The following is a 22,711-nucleotide window of genomic DNA, read 5'->3' as shown; positions in this document are numbered from 1 at the left end:
GTGCGTAATTCTCACGGACGCATTGCATATGATGGGAAAATATGCCATTTTTTTCATCAATAATTTTTGTAATTAGAAATTGACGGTTGTTAATAGAAGTTGACGGCTAGACGATGTGATGAGCACAGAAAAATGAAAAAAGGAAGCGCTCAGTTATTTTTTGTAGCATTAAAATTCTTGAAACGGGAAAACTATGCGAGTCGAATTTTTTCCAAAGGTCCTCTATCTTGTTACTTTCGTACGAGTTTAGCGAATTTATTCTTCTTCTCTTTTTCTCTTTTCTTTCGGTTTCCTTTCTTATAAATCATCGATGTCCATCGATTGTACGGATTCTATCGCATGGCAGGTGTTACTTCTTCACGCTCGCTCCGCTGGCGGAGAGGTAATCTTTGAAAATATTCTACCTGCTCCGGTATACATATATATATATATATATATATATATGTGTATGTATATGTATACAGATATACATCGGATATGTGCACCTGCATTCCAATGGTATTCGTGTCTGAAGCGTCTGACGGACGAAGGGACAGGTAAAGTCTCAAAAGCGGCTCTTTAAATCCGGTTCCATCAATGCGACGGAATGTTGGAAAAAACGAATCGAGAAGCTCAGCTGCTGTGGTGTCTATTGTACTGTCACAAGGAAAGTCTGTAAATATGACATGCAAATGCAACAGAAGATATGCCTCTGATCGTGATTGAAACATTGAGAAATTTGAAATAAGAAAGAGCTTTGTTTTGATTGGAAAGAGTTAATTCATGAAAAATCTAAGTCTGAATGATAGATATTTACGCTTTTTATTACATTTACTATTTTATTATACGATTAAATCGATATTCATTAATATACAATTTTTAACGACTAAACTTAAACATTAATGAATTACTCTCGGTCAATTTCATGGCAGCGTGTTTCATATTTAAAACAAAAGTTTTCACCCTTAGCAAATGGTACGAAATTTATCTTCAAATATCACATCCCAACTATATATCGAACGATAGAGAATCCAGCGAGAGTGAGAAATTTGATTTATTTACCGTTGTTCGAAATCCGTTCGAGCGAACGAGGAGATATCGGATTCAACCGTCAGATGTAGCTGAGCGCGTGAAAACGCGATGAAACGCGGAATGCGCGACGCGCGCAGGCGGCGCGCGCAGGCGGCGTTCGCGGCTACGTTCAGGTCGCATACGACGGCGCGTGTCACGACTGCTGATCTGAAGGGCTGAAGCCAGCGTTGGTTCTGAATCTGCGACGGGCGTAGAAAAATCAATGGCCGGGTCGTGGTGCATCGGCGACGACGGTGGTCTCGGACGAGTCTGAACGCGCGCGAGTAGAACGAGGACTCTTCGCGGTTTCTTTCCGGCGTGACTCGACGAGCAGATCGAAAGGGATTTCGATCTCGCAACTTCCCTTCCGAGAATCGCTGTCGCGCAAGCGTTCCTTCACCTGGGCGGCGTTACACCCTCGCCTCGCGTGCGCTTGGCTGTCTTTTCATCATGATACCCGAGAACGTCAGCGTGCATCGTCAGTGGTCCACTGGCAATCGCGTTCGCTGCACAAATCTCCAAGGGAATCTCCGCGCGATGCATCGAGTCAGAGTCTGCAATCCGGACTAGATGGAGGCGATGACGACGTGCTGGATAAACCAGGTAAGAACTTGTGCTTCTGATATGTCCGGTTAATATCGTGGTTAATTTTGAGAGGATGACAATGAAGATTGTATTAATGTTATCATTCGAATTTACTATACGATTACATTGTTTGTAAAGATGTATTATCATTTTTTTATAATTTTTCTATTTACAATGAAAAAATTATGAAAAACTTAGAGATTATTTAAAATCGTATTTAAAAATAATACAAAAAATAATACAAAAAAATTTAGTGGCTGTTTAGAATCTGAATAAAAAATTATTTAAATAAGTAGAAATGTGCTCTAACGAGCAAATGTAATTAAGAAATAATGACAAAAATCTCAATTTTTTCTTATGTGAGTAATTTTAAGTATTTAAAATAATTTAAAACTTTATTGCAGAGATTAGTTGTTCTGTAAATAAAAATGAAATTAGAGTACAAACGAAACGAGTAGTGGTACAAATAAAATTAAATATTTATTTAATTAAAATAACTATGAATCATCTTGAATACTTAAAATATTTATATAAAAAGATTAAGATTTTTATCATTAAATTTTAATTATATTTTTATTAAAACACATTTCTACTTTTATTTAAATAATTTTTGTACTAGATTTTAAGTCATCGCAAAAAAATTTTTTATATTACTTTTTAAGTGCAATTTAGGATAATCCATAATTTTATCATTGTTAATTTTTTATTTTAAATAAAAATAACTGTCATACATTCTTAAGTGAATATAATCAAACAATTAGAAAATTTAAAAAAAATAAATAAATACATTTTGATAGAAAAGAGACTTTATATAATTTTACATAAACAAAGATCAAAGAAAAGCTTTTCAAATAAAATATTAGTAGGAATACATATTTTTGGATCAATTAGATGCATGAATAAGATCAAAGAATTTTTATTGATGCATTTAATTTATAATTATATATAAGAAATCAGGTAAGAAATATGCAAAACAGGATATATTGAAACATGTGATATGAATAGACGATGAAATATAAAGGATATGTGATATGAAAAATTTAAACTTTTTTTTTTTAACAAATTGAGAAAAATTTTTTGTATATATTTTCTTTGAAAAACATTAAATAAATATTTTGTTCTACGTTAGATTGATCTATTTTGAGGCTTGAAATGGAAGTCATTGCGAAGTCATAATAATTTTCACGTTTCTGTTTTTGCTCGTCTGTGGTTAGGAGATTATTTGATTAGCGCAATTTGATAAAATAAATAAATTGCACGTAAATTTAAATTTGAAATAACCGGAAATATTATGATTCTTGCGTAATTCTATTGATTGAAATTTTATATTCATCCCCATTCATCCCCTCTCCTGTTTCTCTTCCTGTCTTTAATTTAATTATAAATTAATGTAACGTATAATATAAATTCATAAGTTTATTTGATGTCTAGACATTTACTTTGCATACAAAACGTAATTTCAAACACGAAAAAAACCGTGCAAAGTAACTAAAAAATCGAATTAATCGAAGCTCGAAATTCGTAGTTGAAAATATTTTTTTTGCACGCATTATCTCAAATATTTTTTATTGCTCGCCGTAAATTAATCTTCCGTATGATATAATATATTGAATGATTGTATTAATTAGTAGGCGTTGCATATGTATTTTAATAAGCATATAATCATAAAATTGTCAGTATGATTGACTATCTAAAAGTAATGGCAATATCTCTTTGAAACTGCTTACGCGATATACACGTTATAAACATATTTTTAGATTCCATTTTATGGATATAATTATATTAATTTCTTACAAATCTATAAAAATACGTAATGAGCAGTACGAGGAAAAAGTATTTATCATTATGAGAAATTTAAACATATCAAACGCGACCTTTTTTTTTAGGAGATATTTCCGCTGGACAGTAATAAAACATATATATGTTGAGTTACGTATGCAAACGCACAGACGCATTCGCAATACGTACACGGGTTCTAATTTCGGATCATGGACTCTTGTTCCATGGCGATTTTCAATGTTACGTCATTTTTCGTCTAGATGTCTGGAAAGAAATAATTCATTACGACGCGCAAGTGACTTTATGCTCGCACAAGCGTTATTTATATATTATATGTAAAATTAAATATAGCTCACATTTATCGCGTAGTCACGTACAGAGTAAGATGACACAAATAGCTAAGAGAAGGAAAAAAAAAAACTGTTTGAACTGATTAATCGATGATCAAATTTAGCAGCTAAGTAACAGAGATTATGCATGCGAAAATCATTGAATTACTCGGCTATTTTTATCTATATGGAGTTTCGCGTGATATTAATTCTATTAACATTTAATAAGTTTTTGCGATAAAATCTCTGAAAAAAAAGCATATATATTCGCAATCAGTATGTGTCGTTCCATTATTTTCATTAATTCAGACAGATATAGCCTCCACGATATTCAAGTCTCCTGATTGGCGTTGTTTAATGACCAATGGGCGATATTAATATCAGACATCATGTTTATCTTGAAAACATGAAAATTATGGCGTAACTTTCTGGTTCAAATACTCTCTCTCTCTCTCTCTCTCTCTCTCTCTCTCTCTCTCTCTCTCTCTCTCTCTCTCTCTCTCTCTCTCTCTCTCTCTCTCTCTCTCTCTCTCTCTCTTTCTCTCTTTCTCTCTCTTTCTCTCTCTTTCTCTCTTTCTCTCTCGTTATCGATGGCGGTAATTAAAAAAATGTTAAATGGAAATCTTGCTCTGTATTATAAACAAGTATTATTTATCATCATTTTAAAGTACATTTCCATTCGCACTACATTGTAGAGAGATATTTACTCTAATCATTATTGTGATAATTGCAAGCTTGCTCATTCTCTCTCTCTCTCTCTCTCTCTCTCTCTCTCTCTCTCTCTCTCTCTCTCTTCCAAATTTTTTCAATTCCTTTATTAATACTAGTATGAACTTAATTATTCTCAATAATTTTCTACTTCTTATATGTTCGGAAATACGACGCGATAAAGATACTTGATCTGGTTTATACATGAAAAAATGAGCAACTCATTAAATCTGCTGTAATCTTTTTAAAAATTATATTATTGATATCATTAAACATCGTTTTTTTATTTCGTTAATTTGATAGCACGGTTTATCTTATCATATAGAAGTTATATGAAAATTTTTATTTTAATAAATTAATAAATGTTTAATTTAAAGTATATCAATACATGAACTTAATTCAAATACACACATATGTATAATTTCTATTATTTTATATTATTATGAAATAAAAAAAGTTTTTTTAAGCTGATAGTGAAAAGTTAGTATGACTCATGTGAAATTTTATCTCTGATTGTAAATGTATGATGTAAATTGAATATATATATATATGAAGGAAAATATTGTGAACCTTATCTTGCGATATCGTTTTTGTGTTCTAATATATGACATCATCATCGAGAAATTGTATTGATAAACTTTCTGTATTATAATCTCGTGTTTAGTTTTTCCTTTAAACTATCTTCGATTAGAATTCGCTCTAAGGGGATTTCAAAAACTTTCGGATCTAATGAATATTCAATATTAAAGATCAAAAGAGGGTGATCTTCTTGCACAGCTATAAGAAAAAAGTGTATTAGGGATGTATTAGGGATAATGCGATTTAACTTTACACCATACTCCAGCTATTTTTTTATTGATGTCGTACAAGTAACATCGATCGATAAAAACGATCCATGCCTGTAATCTAGGAAATGTAATCTAGGAGAGATATTCACGATGTAACTTAGCAGAAAACGTGGCTCGCAGAAATGCGTCGCAGTAAACTCGTTTTCTTCTCTATTGATCATCAAAATATTATCATCAGCGTCGGATATAGATAATAATATACAACGATCACGTCGAATATAACTCTTTGAACAGCCTGAAACCATATTTTAATAGTCAGACCGTCTTTTTCTTTACCGTCCGGCAAATTACTCATCTAGACATTTCGAAATCCTGTCATTAATGACTGTCAGGAAGTCAATTTGTTATAAGACACCGACGCTTATATAATCGTCCATTTGCCAGCACTTCGGTTCAATTTACAAAGTATAAATTAAAAAAAAGCAGCTACGGGATATAATTGTCTCCTCATTCATTTCGTGTTTATTAAGAGATCTGTCATGTATCTTAAAAATTACAAAAGTGAGAAAATGCATTAATTTTCGACGTACGAAGTCGCAAATTACTCCAGTGAATTTCCTCACTTTTGCAATTTCAACCTCGTTTGAAAATACACAATTGTCCACTTGAGATTACATTTCTAATTGCAGGAAAGTCGTATCGCAAACGCAATCTTGTTGCATCATGACGGCTGCGCCGAGGGAACTGATATATCACGGCTGAAATCACCTCGTGAAATCGCCATTCATCGCGCGGCCTTCGGATACGCGTCCGCTTCCGCGGGAAAAGCGATCGCGCGTGGCGTGCACGCTCCAGTACGACGCCGACCGTCGCCGGGTGAGGAGCATCCGTTGTCACGAGCCACGTTCCCATATAACCGGTCGATCGACGAAGCTCACCGATAATCGGCACCGACATCAACGCGCGGCCGGCAGGAGAAAACCGGCAAACAAAACAAAATCGGCGCCAGGAATTTCTTCGGGAGGAAACAGGTATGAGTCCACACGCGCGCGCACACGCGCACACACACACACACACACACACACACACACACACACACACACACACACACACACACACACACACACACACACACACACACACACACACACACACATACACACCCTCCTCTCGTCTCGTCTCTCCTTTTCGTTTCTCTGCATCTCCGCATACACGATTCCTCTGATACACGCGAGTGACAACGTCGTGGATAGCAATCTACTCGCTCTATCGATCCGTAATTATATCCGTCTGAATACCGAAGATATTCAGGCACAAAGTGACAGTGTGATTGACGGTCGGGAAATAAAAGGAAATAGAAGACGAGTACGTGTTGTGTGCGTGAGACTTTCTGAAGTCCTCGCTGCTAATCACACGAGGAGTATTTCACGCGTTGGATGTTCCAAAGGTTTTTTTTCCTTTTCTTTAATTTTGTTTTCTGTTCCTGCACTGGACTGTATTAAACTTTTTATCTCGCTTTTGTCAAACTTTAAATACATATTAATTTTATTTTAAATACAAGTACACTAGTTTAACTTCAAAAAACAGACCATTTATTTAATTCGTAATATTGAATATTTACACCGCATCTAGGTATTAATTATATAACTTTCCCTAGGCTGGAAACGTGAAAAGTGAAATTTTTTCTCATTATCTTTAAGAGTAAAAATTTTTACTTTTCACGTTTCCATCCTAAGAAAAAAGTTATGATCGCTATCCTGACGATCCGATATCTAATAAGAAAAGTCATCTTTTATGATTACTAGACAGCAACATTTTCGTTCACCGTAGAAAACGTATTTTTCTATTGGATAACGGATATTAGCCAATCAAGTGCACAATATGCAGTAAATTTTGTGTGCCAAAGAAAAAGAAAAAAAAACTTTGGAGAGAATAATTTAATTTTATCTATAAGAATGTGTTAAAAAATAATAAAGTTGAAAAAGATTTAACTTTTTTTTTTTTTTTTTAAGGAAGTTTAACAAGTAATTTATTTCGCAGTCTTTTGGATCTAAAAATGGATATTACATTATTATTGATTCATGGAAACACACACACATGCACACATTATTATGAGGAAATGCATGTATTTACTTTTGCCCTTTAGAGATAATACCATAATAGTAGAAACTATGGCTCCGTGAAAGCAGCAATCTGTCATCTGTGTACCCACGATATATTGCATAGACATTATTATAATCGCGATCTCCTCTATTAGATTAAGGAGTATCAAGGGGGATGATCCTTTATCTAATTTCCTCCTTCGGCAGAGCCGCTTGCAATTCCGCGCTCGTGATACAATTCTGTTCACGTGCGTTCTTCCATATAAGCCTAAGTGACGTAATTGTCGGTGCACTGAACGAAGCATGCGACGGCGCTTAATCCGTCAATTATCCACCGGAGAATTTTGACGGAAAGCTCTATGTTTCGTAACAGAAAGCCTAATCTAACGATAAAACATGAAGCTGAACGTAATCAATATCATTACATTTCACGTACCTCTGAAGTGGTGAGAATTATTAATATTAATTAATATTAAATGTTAAATTGGAAATTTAAATTTGCAATTATCAATGATATATTGACAATATTGATGTAATAAATTCAATATCATATTTTAAATTAATGTTTTATCCGGAAAGTGTGACATGTCAACGGAATATATTGTATTTTAAATGGAAGCGTGAATATTTCGGCACGGGTCTCTTCAGAATTCTTTTAAAATTACGAAATTGTGTCTAACTATATTATATTGTAATCTCGTCTCTTACGTAAGGCATTACAGAAGCCAACGACCGATGGTACGAATTTATCACCTGGGCGATGCAATTTAATCGTGCGCGTATTTTAGCTCGCTCGAGTTTTGGCGAATACTCAGAATGCGTTTCTATTTCTCGTCGTGAAAGTTGAAAATACTCTCAATTTACTATTGAAAATACTATTGAAATATTTGACGATATCGTTCTGTTTTCACGTTAAGATTTTTCATTTATGCGTTATTTCAATTTTAATTCAATTTTAAGTCAGCAATCTTTTCAAAACGATTGCAAATGATTCCGCCATCTCAGGTGAATATGAGCGGTGACTTGCAGGAAAAAATGAGTTCTAAACTGCAGGGTGCCGGCTTATTATGCCGAATACTTGTTCGTATCAATGGGCAGTAATTATCGAATTATCCGAGTTTCTCGAATGTATATTATTATTATATATTGTATATTATTATTCATGCTCGTGATAAATATGTACAGTTTCGATAACTTTAATAATTGTTGATAGTAATCGTAATCTTAATCTTAAAAAACGAAATCAGTTAATTAAGTTAGTTAAGAAACATTCATTATTCTAGAAATGAAGAACAAAGAGTTAGGTTGAATAAATTTTTGGATTATCACTTTTTTGATACTTATTTACTTGAAGAGATACGAAAATATAGCTCTGGTATAGTAATTACTTTATCATTTATCATGATAACATTAAGTAACTCAAATCTTCTTAAACTGAGATAAGAAATATAAAGACTTCATAAATATAGATATTGCATAGAAGATAATAAAGTTATCAATCTGCTCGCTCCTGCTTCTAATTATAGCGTAAATTTGAATAATTGTAATTTGTATTCGCAATGTGGTCGAGGTGGGTATATATTTCGAATCGCGCTGCATCATGCTACGAAATGACAGTGACACGGCGATATTTTTTGTGCTGTAAGAAACAAATGCAGCTTGTATGTGTTATATAATTATTGATCTCGCTAGCAAAAGCGCAACTGTGTTGCGAAATTCTACGAGGTATCACTCTGGCCAGGCGTTGAAATTCGAGACGACGAGTCGTCTTATGGTTTGCAACGTGCGAAGGAACGTTCAAATCTTTCGGATTATTTTCATAGAGAAAAATATTTATGAATCGCATTACGATGATATTCAAAGATCAAAGGGATTTGTAAGAGTTGTACAGAAAGTAAATCGAGAGTTCTAGCACAAATGTTTTTTTTTTTTCACAATTTTTTTGTTAAAATATTGCATGTTCATTAAGTTAAGTCATTAAGTTAAAATATTAATGATACCGTGCGGCTGATATGGAAGTTTGCGATGAATAAACCTACACTAAACAAATAAATTGTTTATTGTGGTTATATATAAGTGATGTAGGCGTCATACTATTTAGCCGTTTAATGAACGTAACGACTGTAACGTCGCGATTAATACGCCGCGGACGAGTTTGTTGTTTAAATTAACCCGTAATAACGCAGGTTAAATGCCGAGATAATTGATGCGCCGAATAAGAGCTCGGCGGTCCTCATGTTTACTGAATCGTCCGGTGAAATTGATTAACACATTCGTTCGCAGCATCCATATCACAGACAGTGACATGTACTAACCGGATGCTTCAAAATCGCGTTATCGATTATCACGGGGTTTTTATTTTAAATACACATTTTACATTTTAACATATATTGTATTTATGTATTTTGCATTTACGTATTTTCAATGACGTATTTTTTGTTATATCTTTGTGAAAATGTCAACGGAAATTGTCGTCGCATTTGCATCTATTGTTAGGTGTATGACAAATAATTGAATATTCTAAATGCATTTTACGTTTGCGTTTGACGTGCATAAGAGAAAAATAAAAAGGCTGATAGGCTATTCATTATTAACAAAGTCAACCGTAAAAGTAGTGTCGATGACTGATTTCATTATTCATTGCTTATAACGACGAAGCACATGTCGGTGATTGCGGCATAATATTTTTTATCAGTTTACGTAATTTTTGTTTTGCACTTGAATTACAAATAGATTAGGTAAAAGATCCGTTGATTGAAAAATGAAAGAATTTCGTAAAAGTCATTTGAGACATTTCTCGGCTGTCTCATTTATGTTTTGATACTTGAGTTATTTAAGATGTGAGAGATGGCTGTGATAATAAATGAAAGCACTATATTTCTTACGAATTACGTGTACATTTAGACATTGCAAATCTTGCGTATTTTCCCTTCTCCGAAAGCTTTGTTTACAGCTCTAGGAAAGCTACGCATCAAGTTAGGCATCATCTTTCGCTAAGGTCGCTTTTGACGTCGAAAGATGCCAAATTTGCATGGCAGGTATTCATTAAGTTCGGTTTAATTTTCAAATTTAAGAGAAGATTTAGACGATCAGTATCTTTCAGCAAATATTATATCGCTTTTGTAAACTTCAAAAAGGCACTTCTCGTTTTCTTCGAGCTAATCAGTTTAGTTTCAAATGATAATTTTACGCGTGACATTGCCATTTGACTGTCCGTAAGTTTGTACCTCATTGAAGAACATTAGTTATAACGTACAAATTTTGTAGCTTACAAACATTTTCACGTATGTTAATAACATCAGTGATTGAGATATTGAAATATAACTTTTTGTAGGATAGAATAATTTTTAAAATATTATTTTTGGAACTCTATAGAATTCTCTATTAGAACTCTCTATTAGAAACAAATAAATAAAATCATGATAAATCATCTTATTTTTAGAAAGTTTTTAGGATATATTAAAAGATCTCATAACACTTTAGATAAAAAATAATCGCTTTAGATAAAAAAAATTTTTTTATGAAATTTTCTTATAATTAGTTGACGGCAGTTCTAAAATTATCTTTTAAAAGATATGATGGTCAAGAGTTAATTGGCAAAGTATATCGGCTTCGTGGCTGACTCATTCCGAGTTAAATCGCTGAATCGCTGGACCACGCATTCCTTTGTTTCGTTTCTTTGGAATTCACGGCGAGAGGGAAAGGGTGGGAAAGGAATCCGGTACAGACCAAAGAAAAGATATTGCAACAAATCGCCATGTATTTAGATGGGGGAAATGTATATTTGTAATTTTGTAGATTTGTAAATGCAAATGATGGCCGATTCAATTTCGTAAATTTCTTACGGAGCTTCTGCATTTCTGCGCAAGCTAGTTCCTCGCTGCGTTTCGCAAAGTAGATATAAGACCCGCGAACTTTACACTTTGCGATGAAATCGAAGAACGAGACCTGCGCGCGTTTAATATAAATTTTTAATAAGAAAACGAGTGTACGCCAATAGCTCAAGCTCGAGCGGTGATGCCTCGGTGCGAGGTATAAGCGGAATCTTCGGATCATCTCGCTCTCTGGAATTGATGCTGCGCTGATCATCTCTCGTCCGTCGCTAAACGAATTCCGTTCGAACGCCTCACATCGCTTCTCGAATGATGATCGTCGATTAAGAATAGCGAGACGCCACGCGGGGCGTCTTGCTAGAATCGTTGGAGCAGATATCTAAATGTGTCTACAAACGCACCTGTTAACGCACTCGTAAAGATACGGCGGTACTCGTTATCTTGCGTCATAATTATGTTACATCAGACTTAATAAAACCTACGATCTTATGTATACGTCGGTCGAAATGCGTAATGCCAAATCTTTAAGGTCGCGCGTATCGCTTTTTTGAGATACGCTTGCTTTTCGTTTTACGCTTGCATTAATAGAACACACATCGCACAGTCTGACGTAGACAAAATATTAAAGTATCGAGTATATTTAAAATTAAAATTATTAAAATTAACATTCTGTGTAAATATCCACCTCCGTTGTAATTAATCCTGGACCGATATTTACACAGGTTTCGGTTTTCATGCCTTTGTAGAACGTAGGATTAGAGCTGCGATTAAAGTTCAATACGGATGTATGACATTGGGTATAGCACGTGATTAAAGTTTCAGTTGTAATTTTATACGGCAGATTTCTTTATAAATATAACGATATCCGTAAACCGGATGTATATCGAGCGAGTCGTGACCAGTTGTGACCCCAACGAGACATCGTTTTGTACCTTATATGTATCTTGCAAAAGGAGGCATTCAGGTGACTATCGATTGAACCGGCGATCGTTAATACGTTGGCATCCTTACATCTTTCGCTGTCTTAATGGGCTCGCTTCGCGAGCTCTTTTTTCCGTTCTACGTTCTATGCTCCACACGTCCGACCACTCGAATAATAAATTCGAGTGATAAATGCGGGAAAGGACGTGCCTGCTCGGAAATATTTTACAACCTCATTTTTGCGTCGTACGACGCGATGATTTTATCGCTCGTTCACATGTACAACTTAATGAGAGAATAGGAAAAAGGAGAGAGAAAAGGAACTACACATTTCACGACGGTAAAATTAATAAATGAACGTGTGTGCCAGATACCATGAATTCCGTGTATTTAGGATTCCAAATAACGGTTCTAAAAATAGAATTCCGGCAAATAAAATGCTAGGCGGTATAGTAACGATCCTTCGATTATCTGAATTACCTCCATTATAGGTAACGATAACGATAATCCTCTTTGGACATATGCGTTTCTTGTTTGCCATTTGATATGCCAAAGGAATAGATTAGATCATCATTATTCTCCATATCGATCCAGCTGACCCACGGCGAACAGCAAAACCGTTGTCGTCCGGTGACATGCAGGAGTATGTAAGCCGATCGTTCGAATATTTGTACACGTCGTTGAATAAAGCTCATTGTCAACTAAGGAACCCCCTCGCATACCAGTTAGGGCACTGTCGACCGAGTCGATCGATATCGGCGCAATCGTGTGAAATAATCACCTGCCATTTACCTTCGATAGATTTTATGATGAGATTCCTCCGTGTTTCCGCGAGAAATTGCCAGAACTCATGTTTTTTTCCTCGATGGAATTTGATAAGCGAGAGAAAAAAAATAATGAATCTCTCGCCATCGCATGTCCTTCAAACTTTTTACACCACTAGTGTTCGTGGAAAAAATCACTCCGAGGACTTATTTTCTAAAACGTTAAAAAAACCTAATTTAATTTTAATTTTATTGACTGTTTGTTTTCTTTAAGATAGATGGTTTCTCTAAATGAAATTTTTAGAATAAATAATTTCTAAATTTTATTTTAAAAAAAAGGGGAAAATTTTTTAAAGTATTTTTAACCTTTGAAAAAAATTCCGGGCACATATATTATGGAATGGAGTTCGAAATGGATTCAGATTAGAATCCGTTTTTTCTGGAAAAGAATAAAACTATTTACAAAATAACTGAATAATTCCGATTGGAATTCGTTCCAAATAAATTTCACAATAGATACCGTGTAAATTTTTTCCCGTCATTCTTAACAACAGGTATAATATATGATAAAAAGCTGTGTAACAACAACGTAACGATAACTGTCGCTGAGAATTATAGAAAAAGTTTACTGATTTCCTCTAAGTAAATTTTAAAATACAAAAATTCCAGTTAAGGGGTTAACTCAGTCGCAATTGACGATTTTTATTAATAACAATATTTCACGCTTAATAATATGATAAACAATTTCATTCATATGTTCTATTTTCACATGTCTAGACATTTTTTCTCTTGCAGTTTTCACTTCACAAAGATATCTGTTTCGATAATTTTTAGTCACTTATAAAAATAAACGTCAGACAATACTAATAATCTTACGGTGAGATCGCTCAACCGGTTGGACCATTGTCAATTCTTGTCTCGTCGATCTTCGCGAATGATGCTGCCTCTTCTTAATTATTAAGCGTCATAATGAAAATGAACCATGAGTACAAATTAACGAGACGTTTCCTTCGATTATTTGCAGAGTAGATGATCTCAAGTAGAAGCGATGAATAATGAGGGGAATGAAGCTATATATAAATCTATCTCTTAATCGTGCATATAAATTAGATGTCCTATTAACTCTGCTCTTCTTAACAACGTTTTCTGTAACATTATCAATTTGTCCATAAACGTAAATGAGAATTTAATTTTTATCACATTTCTATATTTCTATCTTTATTACATTATCGTTATATTTTTTAAAAACTATTTACTTTTTTAGATTCATCCGTTTTACGATTTTTTAATATATTTTTATCTGAAAAGAATTAAATAATAAATTTTAATTAAATTAAAAATATTTTATTTTCGCTTAAATAACCAGGCTATTTTTAACGATCGGCAGGAAGGTTCGCCGATTCATGTTCACGATAATCCATATCGGTGAACCGGTTAAGCGTTAGAGAGTAGGAAACATCGACGTCGGCGAAGGCCGCTAATGAGAACGAAGGTCACGACTTTTACTTTTTAACGGCATGATCGTCGTTTATCTTCAAGATCTCGTATTCCCGACAATCGTAATAACCGGCAACCGCTTGCGGTCGGATACATTCTACACGATTCATAAATTATTTGCCGTAAGAACATTCACATTGATTGTACACTTAATAAATCGCAATGTCATTCAAAAAGAAGTGTCTCGTTTATCTTATCAAATTTTTACATACGGTGCAATTAACTAATGCGCAGAAAATCTCATCGTAACACGCAGCAGCTTGTTTATCTTTTTCGCGATCATGGTACGTAATTCGTAGTGAAGCGCAATTTTGTGTATTGGTAAATTATATAATATATTAAGAAAAACGTCATTCATTAATATGTTTATACCTTATTACTTGAGATACGTTAAAAGCTTAAAATTACCTACACGTGCGAAAAAATTGAGAGACATTAACGATAAACCTTTCTGGCCTTCTGGTGTAATAATCTTACTAATAATCTTACAAGCGTGACAAATGTTCGCTACAACTAGAGATTATTTCAAGGAAAATGATAAATGCGGTTCTACTGTAATTTTTATATTCGCATTAAGATGTTCGTTTATATATGTTGCTCTTTCGTAACGAAGTAATCATTGCTTTTTTAATTCTTTTTGCAGTGTTCGAGCGGATCGAGGAGAAAAGAATTGCGGTGAATTGCCATTCACGCAGACATCGGATACATAAAAAAGAAAAATGCAGAACGCATTTGAGGTCGACGATAATGACGTCATTTATAAAGATGTTGTCATCATAGGTGAGCATCCTCATAAGGATTGATTTAATAGTTCGACAATGAAAGGCTTACAGAAGTGATGTAACGAGATATTAAGAAATATATTTTCTTATAATAACGCGTATTAAAAAAAACTTTATTTAATGTAGCTCGAGAATAAATAAGAAAATTTAAACATTTAATAAAATATATTTAATTTGATTTAAAATTGAATCTTCAGTTTTCTGATTCTGTAGACCGGTCAAATTCTGCGCACATGTGATTATTTGACACTACCACACTAAGTTCGATGAACTTTTTATCTATGCTTTTTCTATGTTTAGAATTAATTTTTTATAAAGGTAAAATTCTTCGTATTGTAAAAGCAACAGCGTATAGATATAAATAAAGAGAATCTTTTGAAAAGAATTAATAAAGATAGCTCTGAAACAATCAGAGCACGTATGTAGCGTAGAGTTTGTCTGTCGTTGAAGAAATAGAAATTATGATATACGGATTCTATGTAACATTTCTTTCTTAGGAAATGGGCCTAGTGGGATATGCCTGTCGTATATGCTCGCCGGAAATTGGCCTTACTACACTGGCGAACCTCACCCGAGCGACGATATGCTGACGGCGCGATTGCGGTTCTGCACTACCGGCAACGAGGAGTGCGGTGACGCGCCGGAGGACGCAAACACTGGCGTGACCACCAACAATCGCCATCAGTGCAGCAAGTCCGGCGTCGGCAGGATGCAGAATGGCGGGCTGGCACGCAGCACACGCTGTAAACTCGAATGCCTCTCCTCTGGCATCGAGGGCAGAGGCGGCGGCCGACCGCTGGCTCTTCTCATGGACCAGCTACAGCATCCGTGCGTCGACGCCGGTCTCGATGTGCCGTCACTTATCAACTGGAGCTCCGCTGATGAACATCCCGAGCACAGAATCGTGGACCACGTCGTCCTTGGCAAGGGCCAACCCGGCGGTGCCTGGCAGGTCTGTCACGAGCGTTATTTCCTTGTAATAATTAGAAAAGTTTACGAAATAATATAGAAAAGAAAACTAGCTGAGATCTACGTTACATCTGAAAAATCATGAGCTTTACATAAGAAATTGAGGTAAGGCTAATTATAACAGTATTATCTAACACTTAATGTAACATACTTACACGCTGTGGAAAATTCTTTCGACGTTGTTTGATTTAACGCTTTTTTTGATATGATTATCTCTAGTCTATGGATCCCAATGTACTAACTATCAGTCTGAGCCGATGGATGTCACTTCCTGACTTGGATCTGAGGCATTGGGAGAAACTCGTCGAGGTTGAACAGTTACAAAAATCAGTTTTAGCCGCGAAAAGCAATGTACATGCACGGCTGGAAAAACTGAGCATTTGTAAGGCGTCTAGCCGAGTTTCCGTGGGCACCGTGGCAGCTTATTACAAGGACTATGTACGCAGGAAAGGTTTAAAACAATATTTTCGATGGTAAATTTGAAATGAATTTAATATTATAAATTCGTTGCTGACGGTTATGTAGACTTTCACTAAGCAATTCATTATAGTGGGACCACAGTTACTTCAGTAAGACCAAACTTGGATTCGTCTGAAAGTAAAGAAGGATACAATTGGATTATAGACGGTTATGAGAATAAAACTGGTAAACGATTTCGATATCGATGCAAACGAGCGGTTCTTGCAACCGGCACAACCGATTTATCAAATCATTTGGATATCCCGGGCGAAAACACGAATCCCAAATGGGTAACGCACGATCTCAATGATTTGGAAACTCGTTTGGGACATTTGGTCGACGAATGTGGTATGTAAATGTAAAAAATTATATAAAGAAAAAGAAATAATTGAAATAATCTATTCTTTTCTTCTCCAACTGTTAACTTTATTATATAATTGCTTTTTGAATTTGTATTTATTTGAAAAATTATTAACCGTAGGCAAAGATTCAACCGATGAACAAATTCCACCCGTGTTGGTAATCGGAGCTGGTTTGAGTGCAGCCGATGCGATTATGGCTGCACGCTTTCGAGGCATACCCGTGCTGCATGTATTTCGCAATTCGTTGAGCGAATGGGACAAACAAACTGCTGAAAGGATAACTACTAGTTACGATCGACTGCGATGGCTGCCGGATTCCATATATCCGGAATATCATAAAGTATACGAGATGATGGCCGATGGAGGTACAAATTATCCTTTATACAAATCGTTGCCGGGATACACACTCGTTAGTCTCTGTGAGAGTCGTGAAAATGGAGATATAAACACGAGGAGAACAGTTACTCTTTCCACTTCAGACGATCAGCTGCATACATTTGAAGTGTCCATTGCGGCTATTCTTATTGGTAAATATATATTTCTTTATAATATATATTTCTCAATATAAACTAGTAAAACTGGAAAATTGAATATTGATTTTAGTATGGAAGTATTTAATTAATAAATTATTATATTATATTGAATTATATTGAATTATATTGTACTATATTGAATGATTTATTTTAGGATATAAACCAGATCTATCATACTTAAAGGGCGGCGGCTTGGGGCTGGGTAAATTTGCGGACAAACCAATCGATAGTAAATCGAATCCAATTCAAATCGATGATTTCACATACGAAGTAATCAACGCGCCAATAAAAGGACTTTACGCGTTAGGACCTCTAGTCGGCAACAATTTCGTTCGCTTTGTTCTAGGCGGTGCACTTGGAATTCTGGCACATATTCTGTGTACCACAAATACTTGAGAGATCTGACAGCCACTCGCGCGATTCAGTCGTGTCTTAGCAAAATTATTTTATATATAGACATATTGATAATGGTAACGTATGACTTCTGCTCAATCCGTATGAGTGCCGAAAACAAAAAATAATTACTGCTTAACATTTATAACGGAGAAATCACTCGATAAATCTGTTTGTACATATTATTAAAATTATTTTTATATTCCTTTCCATACTATCTTTCGCGAGAACATCGATTTTTAAATGTATATAACTATGTAATGTTCCGTCGAAATATTCCCCTGAAAGATAAAGAGCGAAGAAATCGTTACAACGTTTTACTCAACGAGTAGTGATTTACAACGTGCGGAAAAAGATGATAGTTTAAAAGCTATTTTAGATTTGTTTGCGCTTAACATTCCATTCTGTAAGGGAAATCATTTATGAGAGAGATATATCAATAATACGACGTGTATCTAAAATTATCATGTTATTACGATTATACATATATTATCGATCTCTCCATAAATATATTCTCATTATATATTCTACACATCTTATAGTTAATATATAACTATTGTGGAATCTGTGCTATAACGAGTTTCGTAAAAAAAAACGAGTATAAAACAACGAAACTCTTAATATAAATTCTGATACTATGTATATACTTAGGGTTAATCTATGTTTGCCTTTTTATGATAAAGTTAAATATGATTAAGTTAAATATTCTTTTATGCACATTTATCTGGACACGGATAGGAGTGCTTTTAATCGTTTTTACTTTTGTAAGATTAGGATTACATTTATATATACTTATACAACGGCCGGATAATTTTGCTTATCCAAATGCACAAGCATTTTTATATTGCATATTATTATTGACAGTTACAGATGAAAATACACCTTACGGAGTGATTGTCACGTTTTAATTTTTACATAACATCTTTGATCCGCCGTGTAATATGCCTCTACATCTCTTATTAATAAACTGTGATTACTTTAGTGAAATAGGCTAGTAACGCTCTGTTATTAATGTAAGTATATATGTACGTAATACTACCTTTTTAGTACAAAACGTTTTCACGAAACTTATTTTTTATTAATCGCGTTAGGTTATAAATAACATTACAAATAACCTTATTGTTTATATTTTACGTGATTTTATTTATATGCGGTATATAAGCAAATATAATTACATATTATATTAAGTTTACATGTTAATGAAGTTTAGTCAATTTAAAAATGCGTTAAAAAAAGAGAAATGTACTTTTCATAATTGTATTTGAAATGCAGATTTTTATATTACTCTTTGATAATATATTATGAAAATGCGAGAATATGTTTTTGTTTAATTTAAATATTAAATTTATATGTTATATTAAATTTATATGTTAATATGTACTTTAATGCGTATTAATGTAAGCCTAAAATGTATTTCATATGTTATAACAGATTTGATATTAGCAGTAAAGCAAAGAATTGTAGTGTATAAAGAATGAAGCGGTCATTGACGTATCATTTATGGTATAGTGACATGTTTTTAGAAGTTTTATTGATACAGAAATTGATATATATATATATATATATATATATATATATATATATATATATATATATATACATATATATTGGTATTAGTTAAACGAACGACAGGGATAAAGCATACGTATAGGTATAACAAAAAAAAATACTTAATATGCAATCTGTGATAGGAGATGCAACATTCAAAAAGTTGCAATGACATAGAAAAAGTTAAGTAAAACATAAATCTTTAGCACATTATATTTCGTAGATACATATTTTTACATGCAGAATAATAATCAATTTATGTAAGGAATAATACATGATGTTATTTAAATCAAAAATGGAAAAAATCGCCATCTGCCTTTTTTGAAGGAATGACAGTGAACCTCGTTTATTTTATAAAAAGCTCTCCAGTGAACTTTAAGGATGTATTGACTATACAATAGTAGCAAAAAGTTATCGAAATATTAAAAAAAAATCATATTTCTTATATATATCTATATTATTTGAAAATAGTAAATAGATTCGGATTTTAGAAAATTAAAATATAAATAATATGTTTTTAACATTTCTATGAAAAAAAATACAATTAATCTTTTCAATTAATTTACAATTAATTTTAATTAATCTTTTCTTGATAGATAATAAGAACTTTTGATTATGAATACCTTAAAACAGAAACAAAAATAAATAATTTCTAAAATATTGAGTGATGAATATCGAATTTAAATTAAACACATGAAATATAAAAAAATTATGTATTTCAAAATCAATACAAATTCAAAAATTAAATAATTTTTAAACTGTTTAAAGAATTATGTTCACTTTTTACATAGGTCTTTTTACACAAAGAAAAGAGAGCAATAACTCTTAGAGTAATAAGTCTTACTTTTGATGTATGATATACATACATCCTTAAAGTACAAGGAAAAAGTATTTTGTATTATCTTTTATAATTTCTGAAAGAGTATATAATTTATAAGACCCTGTAAATGTACACATAAGAAAAATAAGCAGTTCATAGCAATCTTAATCATTATTTTATTATTATGGAATGATTTTTTAACAATTGGATATATAAAACTGGAATAATTTTTAAGGTTTTACAGATACAAAAGGATGAACTGCAACATTTTTTATCATTGCGATGTTACATACATAAATGAGAATAATTTAAACATAAAATAATGTTATAATTTGTCGCTATAAAAAATATACTATTAAGTCATAAATAATTATTCTATTTATTACAAATCTGATTTTAGCGATTATTCATAATACAGATTATGAATTAAAACGGAATATTAATAAAATTCCAGGTCTTATTACAAGAGACTGTATCCTATAAATTAATTTACAAAGTTAACATCGAAAAAAATTAATGTCATATTTATTATCGAATAATTCCATTAGATTAATTTATAAACAGATAGAATGAACAGACATTGTAATCTTATAAATATAATTTTCGACAATAATTTGAGAAAAATTTCACATATTTAAAAAAATCGCTTTCCATCATTATATACAACGGGCTCTTTACAAAGACATTTCATTTTATGGAACACATTGATAAATACAAGTATATTTTTACATCAATTTTTATTCTAGTTATCCTAGTTCTATTCTACGTTTTAAATATGACGAACAAAAAGCTAAGTAATATAATAGCAGCCGCGAGAATCACGATACAATACAATTTTTTATTAGCCTTTTGATACGAGTCAGCTTTTTTTAATTGTTTATAACCTTCCTGTACTTGTACTTGCGTTTGCTCGATGTTGTAATCGATGCGATCTAAAATAGTACCCTGATCCTGTACCATCACTGCAAGATCCTGTGCATAATAACGATCCAAAATTTCATTCAAAATTTATTTTGCTGACAATAAATAACAATAAATGTAATAAATAAAAAGGAAATATATTTGAATTCTCCGCATCAAAGATTTTGTGTTTGCTGTATTACAATCATTAAATCATTAAGTAGTCATAATAATTTCTATATAAAATAATTTACCTTAAAAATATATTTTAAATCTCCTATACTGTGAACTATATTCCCGATCTGTTCCTCTCTTTCCATCGCTAATTTCATTCTATCTTCAGACTCTTCCAACTGCAACAAAACCGAGTCCTGTCTTTGCTCACTTTTTTGCCAATAATCACTAGCCTCATTCGGTTCTATCAACCAAGAATCAGTTGATACATTATTTAGAAGAGACTGGTCTTCTGTGAAAAATTGATTGTTCCTCTCCTCCCTTGACTTTATCTCTGTAAAAATCGAATGTACTCAAATCATAAAATAATATTAAATTTGATATAAATATCAATAGTTGCTTATTTTTATTAAGTTATCTAAGGAACATACGTGTCAGATAATGATTCTGCGCTGCTCTATATCGAAGACCTAACTCCTGTAAGGCAGTTGAAAGGGCCATTACTGCACTGGCAGCTAGTCGACGTTCTGCAGGCTTAGTTTCATGCCTGCCAGCTGATTTAATTGTTTGTACTTGTCTGTAGCCATTGGAGAATGCACGTCCGATCTCTCGTGTCAGTTGCTCCATTTGTCGTTCTTCCTATGCAACATTTTATAAAAAACATTTCAGATTCTAATGTTATAATTGTTATAAAAAATAAAAACTTGCCTCTATCGATGTATTGTTTTCTACAGAATAAATGGGGGGAACGAAAACAGTTCATCTGAACATAGCTTAAGAATCGAATTATAGCATAAGAAACCTGCAAACCTGAGAAGTATCGTCCAAGGTGGGCCTGGTAAGTTGTTTAGAATGCAACTCGACTAGACTGTCTATCTTCACTCGTAATCTACTTAGAATGTATTGTGTCTCTTCCAAGGCATCTGCCCATGCAGGTGGTGCATTACTATCTACATTCATACCCTTCAGTTCGACATTATCAGATCCGTTAGAATCCGACTCGACCAGTATTTCACAATCGGTGAAATTCTGAAAAGGCTCATATGAGAGTCATAAAACAAAAATAAAAGCGGCAAATGGGATCAGGTAGAAAAAGGTTAACTGTACGCACCTGTTCGGCATAAATGTGCTTGCTCTGCAGGGCATTATTTCGCATTAAAACGAAGGGTTCAGTTAAGTTTCTCGTGGTCATTTTTTCAAAGTTTATCTCTACTTATCGCAACACGATATATATATATATATATCTCGTGATTATTCCACTACAAACCGCGTTGCATTACGCACTGCGAACCGGATTAGCTGTCATATTGAAACAGCTGATTCAAATGCGCTTGTTCCCTCTTCTCTCTCTCCCATAGTTTGCTAACTCTTCTCTCTCTCTCTCTCTCTCTCTCTTTCTCTCTTTCCATCTATCT

At 33.4% G+C, this 22,711-nt stretch overlaps 2 protein-coding genes across 2 annotated transcripts; one reads left to right on the top strand and one right to left on the bottom strand.

Moving 5' to 3' along the window:
- Nucleotides 1-1,182: 1,182 nt before the first annotated feature.
- On the top strand, nucleotides 1,183-19,329 carry LOC105427445 (oxidative stress-induced growth inhibitor 1). The gene is made up of 8 exons (XM_011639159.3): nucleotides 1,183-1,653; nucleotides 5,929-6,270; nucleotides 15,000-15,136; nucleotides 15,636-16,090; nucleotides 16,327-16,580; nucleotides 16,658-16,914; nucleotides 17,048-17,455; nucleotides 17,616-19,329. Exons 3-8 carry the CDS (start codon nucleotides 15,076-15,078, stop codon nucleotides 17,855-17,857), a joined length of 1,677 nt encoding a protein of 558 aa, XP_011637461.2. The 5' UTR covers nucleotides 1,183-1,653; nucleotides 5,929-6,270; nucleotides 15,000-15,075; the 3' UTR covers nucleotides 17,858-19,329.
- Nucleotides 19,330-20,725: 1,396 nt separating this feature from the next.
- Nucleotides 20,726-22,711, bottom strand: Syx16 (syntaxin 16). Its single transcript, XM_011639158.3, has 5 exons — nucleotides 22,408-22,711; nucleotides 22,107-22,325; nucleotides 21,728-21,935; nucleotides 21,377-21,630; nucleotides 20,726-21,194 (listed from the first exon to the last, which is right to left on the bottom strand). Exons 1-5 carry the CDS (start codon nucleotides 22,486-22,488, stop codon nucleotides 20,985-20,987), a joined length of 972 nt encoding a protein of 323 aa, XP_011637460.2. The 5' UTR covers nucleotides 22,489-22,711; the 3' UTR covers nucleotides 20,726-20,984.

This window comes from Pogonomyrmex barbatus, unplaced genomic scaffold (assembly GCF_055798465.1).
Source record: "Pogonomyrmex barbatus isolate J1 unplaced genomic scaffold, ASM5579846v1 scaffold5, whole genome shotgun sequence".
Classification (NCBI taxonomy): Eukaryota; Metazoa; Arthropoda; class Insecta; order Hymenoptera; family Formicidae; genus Pogonomyrmex; species Pogonomyrmex barbatus.
This window is presented reverse-complemented; position numbering and strand designations above follow the sequence as displayed.